Source organism: Arvicola amphibius, chromosome 8 (genome assembly GCF_903992535.2).
Source record: "Arvicola amphibius chromosome 8, mArvAmp1.2, whole genome shotgun sequence".
Classification (NCBI taxonomy): domain Eukaryota; kingdom Metazoa; phylum Chordata; class Mammalia; order Rodentia; family Cricetidae; genus Arvicola; species Arvicola amphibius.
This window is the reverse complement of record NC_052054.1, coordinates 75,159,652-75,174,509: the sequence shown is the minus strand read 5'-3', so window position 1 is coordinate 75,174,509 and position 14,858 is coordinate 75,159,652. Positions and strand designations below refer to the sequence as shown.

At 52.1% G+C, this 14,858-nt stretch overlaps 1 protein-coding gene across 2 annotated transcripts; it reads right to left on the bottom strand.

The window, feature by feature from the left end:
- Positions 1–9,402: 9,402 nt before the first annotated feature.
- On the bottom strand, positions 9,403–14,761 carry Znf574 (zinc finger protein 574). 2 transcript variants are annotated; one of them, XM_038339089.1, is made up of 2 exons: positions 14,634–14,761; positions 9,403–12,367 (listed from the first exon to the last, which is right to left on the bottom strand). In XM_038339089.1, exon 2 carries the CDS (start codon positions 12,345–12,347, stop codon positions 9,657–9,659), a length of 2,691 nt encoding a protein of 896 aa, XP_038195017.1. In that variant the 5' UTR covers positions 12,348–12,367; positions 14,634–14,761; the 3' UTR covers positions 9,403–9,656. The 2 variants fall into 2 exon arrangements, with proteins under 2 accessions (XP_038195017.1, XP_041911447.1); XM_042055513.1 differs by lacking the exon at positions 14,634–14,761 and having other exon boundaries at positions 9,403–14,352.
- Between the last annotated feature and the right edge of the window lie 97 nt (positions 14,762–14,858).

The window sequence follows — 14,858 nt, the reverse complement described above, 5'->3', positions numbered from 1 at the left end:
CAACCCCCCCCCCCCGAAATCAAACAAACCAAAAACCAGTTGCGAGCCAGGTCTTGGAGTACTCACTGCTATGACACCAAATAAGAACCCTCAGCCAGGAGCGGAGCAGCCTCCAGCAGGTCGGACCTCATGCCGCTGAGCCTTGGCTGTGGGGCCAACTCCTAACCTTACCCCCCGCTGGGGGTGAGCAGAGAAGGAACTAGAGAATGTGCAGGCTTGCTGGCCCAGCCCCAGCCCTGGGCCAATGGAGACAGGGCATTGCCTGGGGCAGGAGGCCCAGGGCCCAGAGCCACCTGCCAAATGGTCTTTTCCAGAAGGCAAGAGGAAGGACCGAACAACCTTACACCAAATATTCAGTAGCTTCACCCAAAGGATGTACAGAATTTTTAGCGTTGTGCTCAACAGAATGTGTCCCTTCTGTGTGTTCCACTGCCCCCCAGCTCTCCCGGACAGGGCAGGGGTCTTGCTTTAATCCCCCCAAACCCCAGCCTAGGGAGAGTTCAGAGGAAGGCGTGGGTATGGGCTTTTTGTTCCCTGTACCTCTCCTCTCCCTTTGAAGGGTGGGCTAGGCCTTTTAAAAAAATTTTTTTATTTAATTTAATTTTTTTTTTGCCAAGTTCCAGCTCTCCAAAGCCCCTCCTCAGCTACATCACCCTCTCTGTCTGGAGTCTTCCTCCTCCCCTGACTGGGAAGGTGGTTGTTTCAAGCAAAGGGTGATGAGGTGAGAGCATCCAAGTTGTCTTTCTTTCCATCTTGTCTGTCAGTTTCCCTGAAAAAAAATCATATTCCAGTGCCTATCCGTGGAATCCTTCACGTTCTTTAACATTAACCAGAAACCAAAAAGATCAACTCACCTCACTCCGCCCACCCTATGCCCTTTCTGACACTGGCGGATACCTCTCCCTTCCATCCCCCAATGCACACACGCACACACCCCAGTTGTGGGCTCCTCCGGATGGCATCTCCATCAGGGTCCACATGGTGGTGACATTGCCATGTCCTGTGGTTCACCATGTAAGAGGGCGCTGTGGTGGCCACCACTCCCATGAGACCTCCACGAGTCTTGGCTGGACCCTGTATTTGCCTATTCCTGGACATATCTCAACAGTGGACAGAGGAGATGCTGCTGGGGGCCACCTTGTCCTCCTTCTAGCGTGGAGGTCAACAAAGTTCTGAACCAAAAAACAAAACAACAAAAAATAAAACAGAAAACCAAACAAACAATAAATTAAAACTAGAAAAAAGAATTTATAGATATATATAGATATATATATATATATGGGAAAGAAGACTAGGACTCTTCAAGACAAGAAGGAGCCGCAAGGTGGAGCCGAGCCCTGCACAGTGGTCCAGGCCTTTGGTCCCCAAGGCGGATGGGACGATGGATGCTTCTTTCTCTTCACAAATACCTCATGGACGTCGTCTTCGGAAAGCCGGAGGGGGGGCTGGGGGGGCCTGTCCCTCAGCCAGGGTGGACAGAAGCGGGTGGGTGGGGCTGAGAGAGGGTGTCAGGGACGAGGGTGAAGAGCCCCAAGCTCCCTCCCTGCCTCCCCCCAATCAACTGAAAAAGCTTTAAAAGAAAAAATAAGGAAAGCAAAAAGAATGGGTGAAGGAAAACCAACTGTTGGGTAGTTTGATTCCCTCTTGGTCTCTCTCTCTCTCTCTCTCTCTCTCTCTCTCTCTCTCTCTCTCTCTCTCTCTCTCTCTCTCTCTCTCTCCCCTCTCTGACTTCCTCTCCCTTCTTCATCATTCTTCCACCACATCTCTTGATAGCCTTCTTTCTGTATCTCTCCTCAAACCAAAGTTGCTGTGAAGGACGCGAGCCATTGAAATCAGAGTGACCCCTGCCCCTGGCTGGGCAGGAGCAGAGGGAGGGAAGAGCTGGGCAATGGCCCAGGGCTCCCCTTCCATCCTAGACACTCTGAGGAGAGGCAGCCAGAGCCCCTAGGTCTCAGCGTTCTCTTTTCTTCTGGTCTCCCTTCTCCCACCCAGAAGCAAAACTGTAGGGCCGGGTCCCAGAGGTAGCAGAGACTCCAGACTAACTCGGGCCTTGGGCGCCTTACCCAACCCTGGTGGAGTGGTTGCCCCCCACCAGGCACCAATGGGGTTGGCACCTCGTCCACCTATCCTCTCTGGAATGTAAGCAGCTCTGCTGAACCGACTCCCTGCCCTCACCCTACCTCTGAGTTTGTCTATTATACTTTCCTGAGAAGCGGCTAGCGAGAGAGCCTGGACCCCAACCCACAGCTGGAGAAGGGGCCAAGGGCTCCTGACCGGATAGGAAGACATTTGAACAGAGCAGAATGAAGGAGTTACAACCAACCAACCAACCAAACCCCCCAAAAAACCCTCTGAGAAGACAGGCAGCATGGAAGGCATGGTGGAGATGACTCAAACATAAACTATGATTCTAGACCAAAAAGGAAAAAAAAGAGAAAAATCCAGGATTCACCACCCAATTCATCCTGCTTCCTACCTATCAAGTCCCTACCTGGGACCTCTCCCTACTCCAGTGTGGAGGAGTGGGGCAGAAAGAGAGCAGGAAGCAGGGGGCAGGGACGGGCAGATGCCCTGACATTGGTGGAGGGAACCCCCATGCACTGGGGGTGGTGGGGACCCTCCCCGTCCAACCCCCACACTGGGAAATGAAAAATAAGGAAAAAATCCTGGGAGGGGGAAAAATAACCAAATCCCAAGCTTTAAATACAGCTGTGAAACCAAATATTGGGAAGGGGGTGGGAGGGTGGGAGGGAGGGGCAGGTGAGCCCCAGGTCTCCCCCCCCCCCGGGACCCCTCCTCCGAGGACTCGAGATAAGGCACCAAATACCTCAGAACTTTAATGTTAAAAAAAAAAAAAAAAAAAGAAACCAAATATCGTTGGCTGGGGGCCAGCCAGGGCAAGGGGCTGGGGGCTTGGGGGAGCTAGGTTTGGGAAGGTGGGGAGACTTCTAGTCCCTCCTGCCCCTACCTGCCCCTTCCACTCTGTCACCCCAGCCTCGACTCCGGGAAACAAAACTATCTCATCGTTTTTATTTTGTGGTCTGTACAGAGCCTGTGTCCGTGTGTCTGTGTGTGAGTGAGATTGGAGGGTTAGGACGCTTTATATGGGGTGGGGGAGGGAGACCCTGCACCACCTTAGATGTCAGATGGTGGACCAGGGGCCTGGGCTGAGGGAGAGCTGAGTGGACTGGGGTGAAGGCAGTGCTCTGACTTTCCCTTCTTCTAGCCCTGACTCCCTTAAGGGAGGAGCAGAGACTGGTCTGCCCCAACGGTGGGCCATTTGTGCCAAAAATAAATAATGCCAGTAATGAAACCGCCTCTCTGTTCCCTTCTGGAGGGACAGGGTAGGGACAGAAGTGGGAGGAAGGGGCTGGATGTATGTATAGGGGTGGTTGAGGGATGGATGGATGGATGGATGGATGGATGGGGTTCCCAAGCCCCTTTAGAAACTGGGGTCTTACGCATCTTCCCAGAAGACCAAGAGAGTCTCCAAGCCCTCACCCTGGGAGCTCCAGCCAGGAACTAGTCAAGTCAGGAGAATGACCTCTTGACCTGACTAGTTTTTCTCCTTCAGCTCATTCCCAGGGTGTCTCTCTCTCCATCTCACCCAGGGTGAGAGAGACTAATGAGCAAGATTGAGACACATGGCCCCCACCTGTCTCTGAGTGGGAAAGGCAAGTGCGAGAGATAAAGGCCTCCAAGAGAAAAAAGAAACAAACCAAAGATTTAACCATTTAAAAAAGAAAAAAAGAAAAAAAGAAAAAAAAAACCACAGACAACTCCGCTACCTTTTTATACGTTGGAAAAAAAAGTGAAAAAATTAGAATAAAAAATTTAAAAAATAAAAAAATAAAAAAACAAAAACCCAAAACAAACATAAAAAAATAAAAAGAAAACAAAAACAAACAAAAAAACCCACAAAAACTTTAAGCCGCGGTTCTTTTGTGTGGTTTAAACTTTGACCTCAGCAGTCTCCAAAGCAAGACGACGATGACAAAGGCTTCGGGGAAAAAAAGAAAAAATAATGTATATTTTTAAGTATTTGTCCTTGGTGTTGGCTCCTTCCTAAACAAGCAAAAAGGAGCAAAGAAAAAAAATCCAGAAAAGTGTTGCTGGGACGGAGACGACTACTTACTTTGTCTGTGACCCCCTATTCCCCTGTCCCCTTTTCCTCTAGCCCTGCTGCCCTTCCCCCAATCTGTCCTCTAAGCCCAGGGGCTCAATATTTATTTATTTATGTAATTGCAGGGTGACAGGGGCTTCTGAACAGAGGGCCTTTGGATCATAGCTGGGGAGTGGGGGCAGAAGGGCAGACATCTTTGGGACTGAAGAGGAGGCCTAGTCTTTGATCACCTCCTCTGGCCCCTTTCTGACTGCCACCACTGTCACCTGCCAAGGCCAAGCACTAGGGCAGTGACCACTTTGCCGGTAAAGATCTGACTGGCTCCACCTTTTTGGGTGTGGCTGTCCCTCACGTACTCATTTGAATGCCCAGGTGGAGGAGACAGGATTGGGGAGCCTTGGTAAGTAGCGGGCCAGGAAGTAGGCCCATCGAGGTTGCTCCTTTTGGTTGTCTGACCCACCCGTGTTGGCAGCCCCTTTCCTCCCCTCAGACCCCTTCCCTGTCTTCTTGTGGTAGCGGTTAGTGTTTCAGTGTTTTTAACTTCAATCTGCTTGTTCACTGTACAATGTGCTTCTTTTAAAGGCCCTGTTTTTGTAACTTGTGTCATTCATCTGAACAACAAACATCAAAAAATAAAAAATAAAAAATTGTACAGAGAGAAATGATGTCTGGTGTCTCTTGGCCTTCTGTTTCCAGGTCAGGTTGTGGGTTGGAAATGTGAACTGGGGAGGGTAAAGATGATTCTGTTCCAATACTGGGTCAGGAGTGGTGGCCTGGCACCAGAGTCCCAGGCTGTGAAGGCTGAAGCAGGAGGATCACTGCCTTGTACCGGGGCTGGTTTGTTTGAGTTACATGGTGAGTGCAAGGCCATTCTAGGCAGACACACACACACACAATGGTTAGAAGACCTGAATGTTTCTTCTACATTTAGAAAATTTGAGGGATTTAGGAAGAATTCAAATTCAAAAATCTCAGTTCTGCCATTTTTCAATAGACATGAGCTGCAGTGGTTCTATAGAACAGGACAGTACCTACCTCACGGGCTTCCGTGGTAGACAGGACAATGCCTACCTCGTGGATTTTAGTGGTAGACAGGACAATGCCTACCACATGGGCTTCTGTGGTAGACAGGGCAATGCCTACTGCATGGGCTTCTGTGGTAGACAGGAAAAATGCCTACCTCGTGGAGTTGCGGAACTGAATGGGATGGTTAAATTATTAGGAGAGTTGGACATGGTGGTGGACACCTTTAATCCCAGCAGCCAGGAGGAAGAGACTGGCAGATCTCTGAGTTTGAGGCCAGTCTCTTTTACACTGAGTTTCAGGCCAATCAGGTCTACACAGTGAGACCCAGCCTAAATAAATAAGTAATGCTGAGAATATACAGCTCTCTATAATACTGTCTTCAGTAAAAACCACGAAGAAGCCAAGAAATCAGCCAATACTGCCCACCTCCTTTCCTAGGTGCCTCCCAAAAGAACTAAAAAGACCTTTAAAATAAGAGTTGATAAGCTGGGGCAGTGGTGGTGCACACCTTTAATTCCAGCACTCAGGAGGCAGAGGCAGGCAGATCTCTGAGTTTGAGGACAGCCTGGTCTATACAGAGAAACACTGTCTTGAAAAATTAAGGTTAATAATAAGAGTTCAATCTTCAGTGCTTGTCTTACAAGCACAGGGATCTGGATTGGAGCCCCAGATGCATGTAAAAATGCCTCCACCCTTGGAATCCCAGCACTAGGAAGGCAGAGAGAGGTGGAGCCCTGTGAATGGGGTGGCCAGCCAGTCTAGCATAATTGGTCAACTTCAGGTCAGGACGAGAGGTGCTGTCTCAAAGGAGGTGGACAGCATTTCTGAGGACAGTGAGGTTGCCCTCAAGCTTCCACATGTACATACAACATGAACACAGACCACTAATCCTAGCACACAGGAGGCAGAGGCAGAGGTCAGCATTAGTTTTGTATACTCAAGTGACCAACCTGGGCTACATAAGACCTTGTCTCAAAAATGAGAATAATACATGAGGCTGGAAGATTGAGATTTTGAAGCAACCTGAGCTACACAGTAAGACCCTGGCTCAAAAAGGCGAGGGGACCGAGGATGTGGCTCACTAGTACAAGGTCATAGGTTTCAATCCCCCCCAGCCATGCACACGCACATGCGCGCACACATACACACGGCGACTTTGAAGTTAGATTGAATAATGATGTATGTGCCTCCTTTGAGGGACATTAACTCAGATTATCCTGCCATCTCGAACTAGTCATTTGCCGAAGCAACTTCCCAGGTCAGGGCTGGGGTGACTCCCAGATGCTACCACTGACAATCAGAACTGGTCTCAACAGAGCCACTGGCCTTTCTTTGTCCTTGTTGCATCCTGTCTGGAACACAGGTGCTGGGATCCAGGCGAGCCAATAGGAAAGGCTGAAGATTGGAGACATGAGCCATATGCGAGGCCATGGGTTCCATCTCCATTATTTTCTTTAATTTATCATATATATATTATATATACAGCATATATATATAACATATATATATATAACATATAACATATATATATGTATGTATGCTCGCCAGGAGATGGTGCCAGATCTCATTACAGATGGTTGTGAGCCACCATGTGGTTGCTGGGTATTGAACTCAGGACCTCTGGAAGAGCATACAGAGCTCTTAACCTCTGAGCCATCTCTCCAGCCCCCCATCTCCATTTTTTTTTTAAAGAACTTTCCCCTCTTAAGTCAATATAGTTGGCTGAGGAAGATTTTTGCTGGCCTTCAAGGGGCTGCAGTCAGAACCGTAGATGTTCCATGACTCACACACTTGAGAGCACACTCTGGTCCTGAAGCCCCCACTATGCATCTACCTGGAGCATAATAATGTCCAGGCTCTTGGGCATGCCCTGCCTAGTTAGCTGGCCTCTCTTGTCAAGTTTTATAAGCCACTAGTGGGCAGTGCTCTGTTCCCTTGGCTATTGCTCCTGCAAATTCTAAATAAAGCAGGCAATGCAGTTGGGTGTGGTGGCAATTCTGGCTCGCTGAGGTTGAGGCAAGGAGCTGGGCCATACACAAGAACAATCCTCTCTTACAAAGGGAGTTAGGCAAGGAAAGCCTTTCTTAGAAGAGCCTGAGGTCGCTTTCATTACTTGCCCAGTGCAGGTTCCTGGATTACACCTTGGGTGTGCTGGCTGGCTGTACATCTTAGAAAGGAGACATGTAACATCCACTGATTTGGGAACGTATTATCTTTCTTTAGGACTAAGGCTCAAAAGCCATCCAAGCTCTCAGGGGGCTGATCAACTTCGTCTTTTTCTGTGTACATGTACCCGTGTACGGTGTGTGTGAGGATGCCCATATGTGAGAAGAGGACATCTCATCTCCTGGAGCTGGAGTTACAGGCAGTTGAGAGCTACCCAACGTGGGTCCTCTGGAACACCTTTCTAGACTTTGTTTTTTTTTAAGACAGGATTTCTCTGTGTAGCCTTGGCTGTCCACCAGCCTCTGCCTCCCAAGCGCTGGGACTAAAGGCTTGTGCCACCACTGCCTGACTTTTTTTGTGGGGGAGGGGGCTCCATGAAGGAAGGTCACTCCACTGTCAAGGGGCTAATGACTGTTGAAAATGCCTTAATACTGTGGCCAACCAGCATCGTGCTTTTCCTCCATTCCTATCCTTTTTGTTTCAGTTGCTTTGCATCTGGCTCACAAGGACAAAGGATCTGACTGTCGAGCCACTTAATTGAGATAGCTTTTACAAACAGTACAGATCTCCCAAGGGGGAGGTTGGTTCCTGGGGACTAGGACCTGGTACTTGGGGTTAGTGGCTTAGGTCCCCAGCACCGAAGATGGCATCCATGATTGAGAAACTCTAGTGGAAAACCAACTGTGTGTTTAAAGTAACTGACAGGGATATCCAACAGGTGCTTTTACCATTTGTTTTTGTGACTACAAGTGCATGCAGGCCATGGTGCACAGGTAGAGGTCGAAGGGCAACCCATGGGAGCTGGTAGGCAGAGGTTAAAGGGCAACCTATAAAAGCTGGTAGGCAGAGGTTAAAGGGAGCTGATTCCATCATGAGCTCTGGGATTCAAAGGTCACAAGGTTTGTGCAGCAAATGGGCCCTCTTGCCAGGTTGTAACCAGTGTTTTCTTAATTATTATAATTAAGGACAGTGGCATAAAAATAGAAAGCAGGAGGCAGGTCTTCTTTCATCTGAGCAACAGATCAAGCCCCAGAGTGATAGGTATGCTCAGGGGCAGGTCTAAGGCCCCGCCCTCCCGCCCAGCTCCTTTCATCTCTCAAGTAGTGTCCTTCTGAGTAGAGGGATTCTAACAGAAGGGGCTGGAACAGTCCTCATCTGGTCACTTCCACTTTCTTGCTAGGCAAGGTCATGGGCCAGACAGAACAGAATATGGATGCTTAGGGGCTGGAGAGATGGTTCAGGGGTTAAGAGCACTGGCTGTTCTTCCAGAGGTCCTGAGTTCAATTCCCAGCAACCATATGGTGGTGGCTCACAACCATCCATGAGACCTGGTACCCTCTTCTGGCATGCAGGCATACTTGCAGACAGAATCCTGTATACATAATAAAATAAATCTTTATACACAGTGAACCCAAGGCCAGCTGGGCAACCAGCAAAACCTGGTCTCAAAATGAGATGAGGATATAGCTTAGTTCTTGGGGTGTGTATGGGGGGTGAGTAGTTGAGTAGACAGTCAGACACTGACCAGGCATTCCAGCACTTTCTTCCTAATAAATGTCCATTGGCTGAGTCACAACTTGGCGTGGTGAGCCAAGGCACTTCCTACTCTAGAAGCCATTACTCAGAACTTCCAACACTGTTATGAGGTAAAGCCCAGGAGCTCCTCCGCCACTGTTGCTGAGCACACCTGACCCAAGTCTGCCTGCCTTCAGGGATCTAGTTTGAGAAATCCAGATGCCTCTGTGGGATGCAACCACATCAGGCAGGAAATGGAGGCCAGGGCTGAGAAGCGCACCAAGCACCAATGTTTCTCTCGATGTTCCAACAACACCCGCTCCTTCAACACCCAAATTGCTTAAAGATTTTCCTTAGGCTGAGGGGCCCTCTAGTGGCAAGACATGCTGCCTTCATCTGACACAAGAGGTCTGTTTCAAAGAACCATGCCATGGACTCTGGCTGCTTTTTCAGTCCAGCAAACTGTACCAAGTTCTATTGAGGTGCTAGGGATGCGGCCAGGGGAAGTCAGCTAGTGCCTAGTCTCATGATTCCCTCAAATCCACCCTACATACTCAGCCTGACAAAAGTACAAAAATGTCCAACTCAGTCTTTATTGACTGCTTCATTTGGAGACCACCAAACAAGTGGAAGGCGGGGAGGGGAAGGGGGTCCTTTATGTACCAAGGACCCCAGAGCAACCTCCTCAGAGAAGAGAATAAATTTAGTTACAGAACTTATATGGTGGAGAGGAAAGAGGGGCACAATATGTACACAGGTTTTAAGGGGCTGTTGGAGACCTGCAGCATCAGGGCTTGGTGATGCTGAAGAGGAAAATGGGGGCCAGTCAGCTGCTGATCTGGACCCCTTCAGCCTCCGCTAAAGGGTAGATCTCAATGGCCTCCACGAGGGGCAGAGCCTCCACCGCAGTTTCCATCACAGCCAGGCCCACAGCGGCCTCCGCCTCTGCCAGCTGTTGCCGCACTGCCGCTTGGTGTTGCTGCTGGTGAGTCTTGCGGTGCTTCCAGAGGTTGGAGAAGGAGCGGTAGCTCTTGCCGCAGTCAGGGCAGGAGTAGGGTCGTTCACCCGTGTGAATGCGGCGATGTTCTGCCAGACGCATGGAGATGGCAAAGGCCTTGCCACACACTTCACAGGCAAAGGGCCGCTCACCTGTGTGTAAGCGCCGGTGGTCTTTTAGATGGGTACTCTGGCGGAAGGCCTTGCCACAGTCTGGACACGGGTACGGCCGCTCTCCTGTGTGGATCCGTCGGTGCACCTGCAGTGATGTCTCTGTGCTGAACAGCTTCTTGCACTCACTGCATTCCAGGCCACGCCGCCGGGCAGGGGCTGCAGGGGCAGCAGAGGTTGCACCACCAAGGGCTGTTGGGGACGGAGTGACGGGTGCGCGAGTGGCCCTTGAGGCCCTGGGAGCCGGAGGTTCCTTAGCCAAGACTTCTCCAGGACCAGCAGCAGCATGGGCAGCTTCATGGGCCTGCAGACGAGCAGCAGAGCCTACTTTCTTGCCACAGGTCCCACACTCAAAGCGCCGTGGGGCTTGGGCGGCAGCAGCTGCACACCGATGCTCATAAAGCCGCAGCGAGGAGGGGAAGGCAGCCCCACAAGATGGGCAGTGGTGGGGCTGGCGCCCAGCGTGGACCACAAGCTGGTGTACCTCTAGCAGCCGGCGCAGCAGGAAGGAGCGGGGACACTCACGACACTTGTAGGGGTACTCGCCTGTGTGGTGGTAGCGGTGCATGAGCAGGCGATAAGGGCGGTGAAAACGCAGTCCACATTCCTGGCAGCGGTAGGGGAAATGCTGGGCATGCACCAGGCGATGCTGTCTCAGAGTGGAGCTCTGAGTGAAAGCCTTGCCACAGTCCCCACAACGGTAGGGTCGTTCCCCTGTGTGTGTGAGCCGGTGGCGGGCCAGGTTGGCAGGTGAGTTGAAGGGCTTGGAGCAGTCAGGGCAGGGGAAGGGCCGTTCCCCTGTGTGTGTGCGCAGATGGTTCCGCACATGAGACTTCTTCTTGAACATCTTGCCACAAATGCTGCATTTGTGACGCCGTTCTAGTCGGTGCACAAAACGCTGGTGCCGGGTCAGCTGCAAAGCCTTGACAAACTCACGGCTACATAGGAGGCAGCGGTAAGTGCCTGGAGCCGCAGGCTCTGTTGGGTTCTCCTCAGACACGGGGAGCTCTGAGGCCTCTGGCTCTCTGGTCTCTGCCGGGGCTGGCTCAGGGACGCTAACGGCAGGCTCCTCTGGCAGAACTGGTGCTGTGGGCAAAGGGACACCTCCTGCCCCATGGGTACGCCGGTGATAAAGGAACTTGGTAAGGTTGACAAAGGTCTTCCCACAGGGACACGAATGCAGAGGATTTGGAGTATGGGCTCGCCGGTGGGCCAAGAGAAGGGCTTCTGTGCCAAAGGCCAGGCCACAGTCTACACATAGGAAATGAGATTCGCTGCTGTGGTCACCAAGGTGCTGATCCAGACTAGAAGGGCTGGGGAAGACACGACTGCACAGGGGACACTTAAAGACACCCTCCCGGTGGCTCCGAAAGTGCTGCTGCAGTTGGTGGGGTGACAGGAAGAGCTGGTCACAGGCTGAGCAGAAGAGTTCCTGGGTGGCTGCCGTACCTGACTCTCCACTGTTGTTCCTCCGGGGCTTCCGCCCCCGTCGATCCCGTCCAATGGTCTCCCCATTGCGCAGCTCATAGCTATGGTCTGAGGTTGGCAAGGGGTCAGGTAGAGACGCTGGCACCTCGGTGGGTGAGGGGATCAGGGTTTCCTGCTTTGTGGCAGGCTCCTCGGCCTCTGGGACAGCAGGGAAGTGGGTGGCTTGGTGCTCCAGAAAGTCAGCCGGCAGCTGGAAGAGCTGGGAGCACTCGGAGCACTTGTAGAGGAGCAGCTCCACTTCTGTCACCATCTCAGTCGTGGCGGCAGCTGCAGACGGGACAGCTGCCCCTTCCCCGCCTTCTTCGGCTTTTCGGTATGAATGTTCCACAGCTACTCGGGCCTGGCCCACAGGGGAGCCTAAGACAACTGGAGACCCCAAGACAACGGGGGCAGGAGCCTTGGTGGGGGTGGCCCTGAGGTGCATCTGCCGGTGATTCAGCCACAGCTCCTGGCTGGCAAACAGAGCCTTACAATCCACACACTCGTAGTGGATGGTGCTGGAACTCAAGGGGGGCACTTTGGGGGGTGGCTCAGCAGGCACTGCCTCCTGGGGTGCCATCATCTTCAGGTGTAGCTCCTGGTGTTCCAGGAGCTGGCTAGGTGACAGGAGCAGCTGTCCACACTCAAGACACTGGTACTGGCTCTCCTGTATGAGGGTCTGATACAGGCCTGTGCCTGAAGCTGCCTCTGTGGCCACTGTGACTCCAGGGTCAGCCACGCCCACCAGCTCAAAGTGCTGCTGGGGCACGTGGGAGTTCTGGTGCACAAGCACCTCCTCCAGGGAGCCATAGAGCTGGTTGCACTCAGAGCAGACATAGCGGTGCTCGATATACAGGAATGTCTCCTCGCTCTCCTCAGTCATGGCAGCAGCAAGGCCCTGGGCTGAGGGAAGGGAGGGCGGAGACATCAATCCTCCAGGGCAGTTCTTTCCCTGTGTCACCTCTACATTCTAAACCTGCAGACATACTTCCTCCTCCAACTTCTGGATTAGATTTTCCACTCCCTAAGAATCCTTCCTTCCCCAAACATAGCAAACAGGCAACACAAATTTCTCCAGTGGTCTTTTCCTAGAGACCCCACCCCGAAGGCTCCCTTCTCAAAGAACTTGCAGCAAACTCCACCCACCAGATCCTAGTTAATCCTCTCCATTCCCAGGCCTCAGAATAGGTTCCCAAGGCCCTGTCCACAAAACAGGAGCTGCTCTCCCTGTGATACAGACCTTCCTGTGACTCCTCCCCATTGCCCGGGACAGCACTCCTTTGCCAGCCTACCCACAGAATCCTCACCCTCCTGGCCTGTTTCCCGGCTGCCCTCCTACATGGATTCTGCTCTTCCTCATAGGCTCAAACTTTTTACACTCAGACCACTCAAACTAGTGTACAAACCAACATCTCTACTCTACCTTAGGCTCCAGTGGTCTGAGCCTCCCCTTGCCATGCAACCTCTGCTAACCAACAGTGCCCAGATTCCTCACATCAAGTTACCCAATCTCCAATTTTCTCTCCCAGGCTCAATCCATCTCCAGGTTTCCTACCTTAACCATTTCCTGGTCCTCAGACTCTTAAAACTGGTTCAAGCTAAGCACATCAAGGCCTCTCAGCTGGGCAGTGGTGGTACACAACTTTAATCCCAGCACTCAGGAGGCAGAGGCAGAGAGATCTCTGAGTTCATTGAGTTTGAGGTCAGCCTGGCCCACAGAGCAAGTTACAGGGTAGTCACGCTACACAGAGAAACTCTGTCTGGAAAATAAAAGCCCTCCCGTATCATCAACCTTACCGAAAAGAAACTCCACAGAAACCCAATCCTTTACATTTAGAATGTTCTCACCCTCCTCATGCCCCTTCCCCTCCATCAAGACCAAGTATACTGGGCTATCCTCTCTGAGCACCCGGATCCCCTTTTCTCGGTGGCATGACTCCCTCTTTTTCCTAAGGCCACCACAACTCATCTAGGGATGCCTATTATGAGCTTTTTTTTTGGGGGGGGGGGGGGGGGATAAAAAAACTACCCTTTTCTGCATTAAGGTCCAGGCCAACGTTACAACCTTAACCCATCTCATAAGCCCGTAACAGTATCAATCTAAATAAACCTTTCTTCTTTTGAGAAAAGATCCAAATCTATCCTAACCCACTCCAGGAACTTTCATATCCCCATTCCAAATAAATTTGTCCTTTTTGCAAAGAAGATCCCCACACACTAATCTTGTCCAGGGACATCCAACCTATCCTTCACAGTGGCTTAACCTTTCCCTTCTCGCTGTTTCTATCCTCTTCAGGGCTCCCAATGTCTCTCACATAAAAACTCCATCAGTACCCAAAGACAGCAAAAAGAGCCCCCTCTTCTTCATAATCCTTCTCAGCAGCCTACGACTATGGGGATACCCAGAACCCCAAAGTTATCAGTATATCACATCTCACTCTCAACCCCACCGGTCCCTGAGTACCACCATTCTCTCTCCCCAGTTACACCCAGGACTACTTCACTTTTGCCTACTTACCTGTACCCAAAACAAAACAATCCCTCCCCAGTTCAACCTATGGATACCCATGAGAACATAAAGATAGCTGTCAGTACTTTCCAAGGGTATTCTAACCCTCAATTCCGTGGGTTTATCGGCCTTCTGTATTAATATAACCCCATTTTCCACACCTGGACCGCTCCCTTAGTTCTAAAGATACCTCAAACCCCTTCTCTGCTTTAGTTCTTTCCAGGCAGAAATCGATTTCCTCCCTGCATTCACTACCTCCTTTCTCGGGCCACCTCCCCACCCCAGCAACCAAGAGCCCTCCAATCGTCCTCTTTCGATCCTGGACCCATTCCAGCGCACCCACCCGTGGCCCGGGTACCCCATGCAACCAGAGAGCCCTCCGCCGAGGCAGCTCCGGGACCTCCCCTTCCCGCCAAGGTCGGTCCCCAGCCCGCAGCCCGAGCCCTGCCCCTTCTCACTCAGCCCCGCACACAACTCCAGTCCCTCTACCCCAAACACCGCCCCGGCCCGGCCCCCGCCCGGCCCGCGCGCCCAGCGGCCAACGGCCGCTCCGCCTCCCGCACCCGGGGCGCGCTCCTCCAGGCCTTCAGCGTGCAGACCGAATGACGCGAGCGAGGCGCGGGGTGGGGGCCGGGCCTCCGCGCTCCCGCGGGAACTCACCCGACTCGGCCGTCTAGCCGGCCCCAAGCCGGGCCACGGGCTGCAGCTCCCTTCGCACAGCCACTCTAGCACCGCGTCCTCTCTAGCGCCCGTCGTCTCGCCTGCTCCGCAACCTCGCTCTCGTCCGGGGGCCCTCAACAACGCCCCTCCCACCTTCCGCCTCGCTGACTGCGCAGTGCGCCCAATCATCGCCTGCCTGGCCCTGCCGTTAGACCAATCGGAGCT

Bases quoted from the DNA above. Each gene is read 5' to 3' on its own strand.
- Znf574 (XM_042055513.1), bottom strand. From the start codon at position 12,392: ATGTCTCCGCCCTCCCTTCCCTCAGCCCAGGGCCTTGCTGCTGCCATG.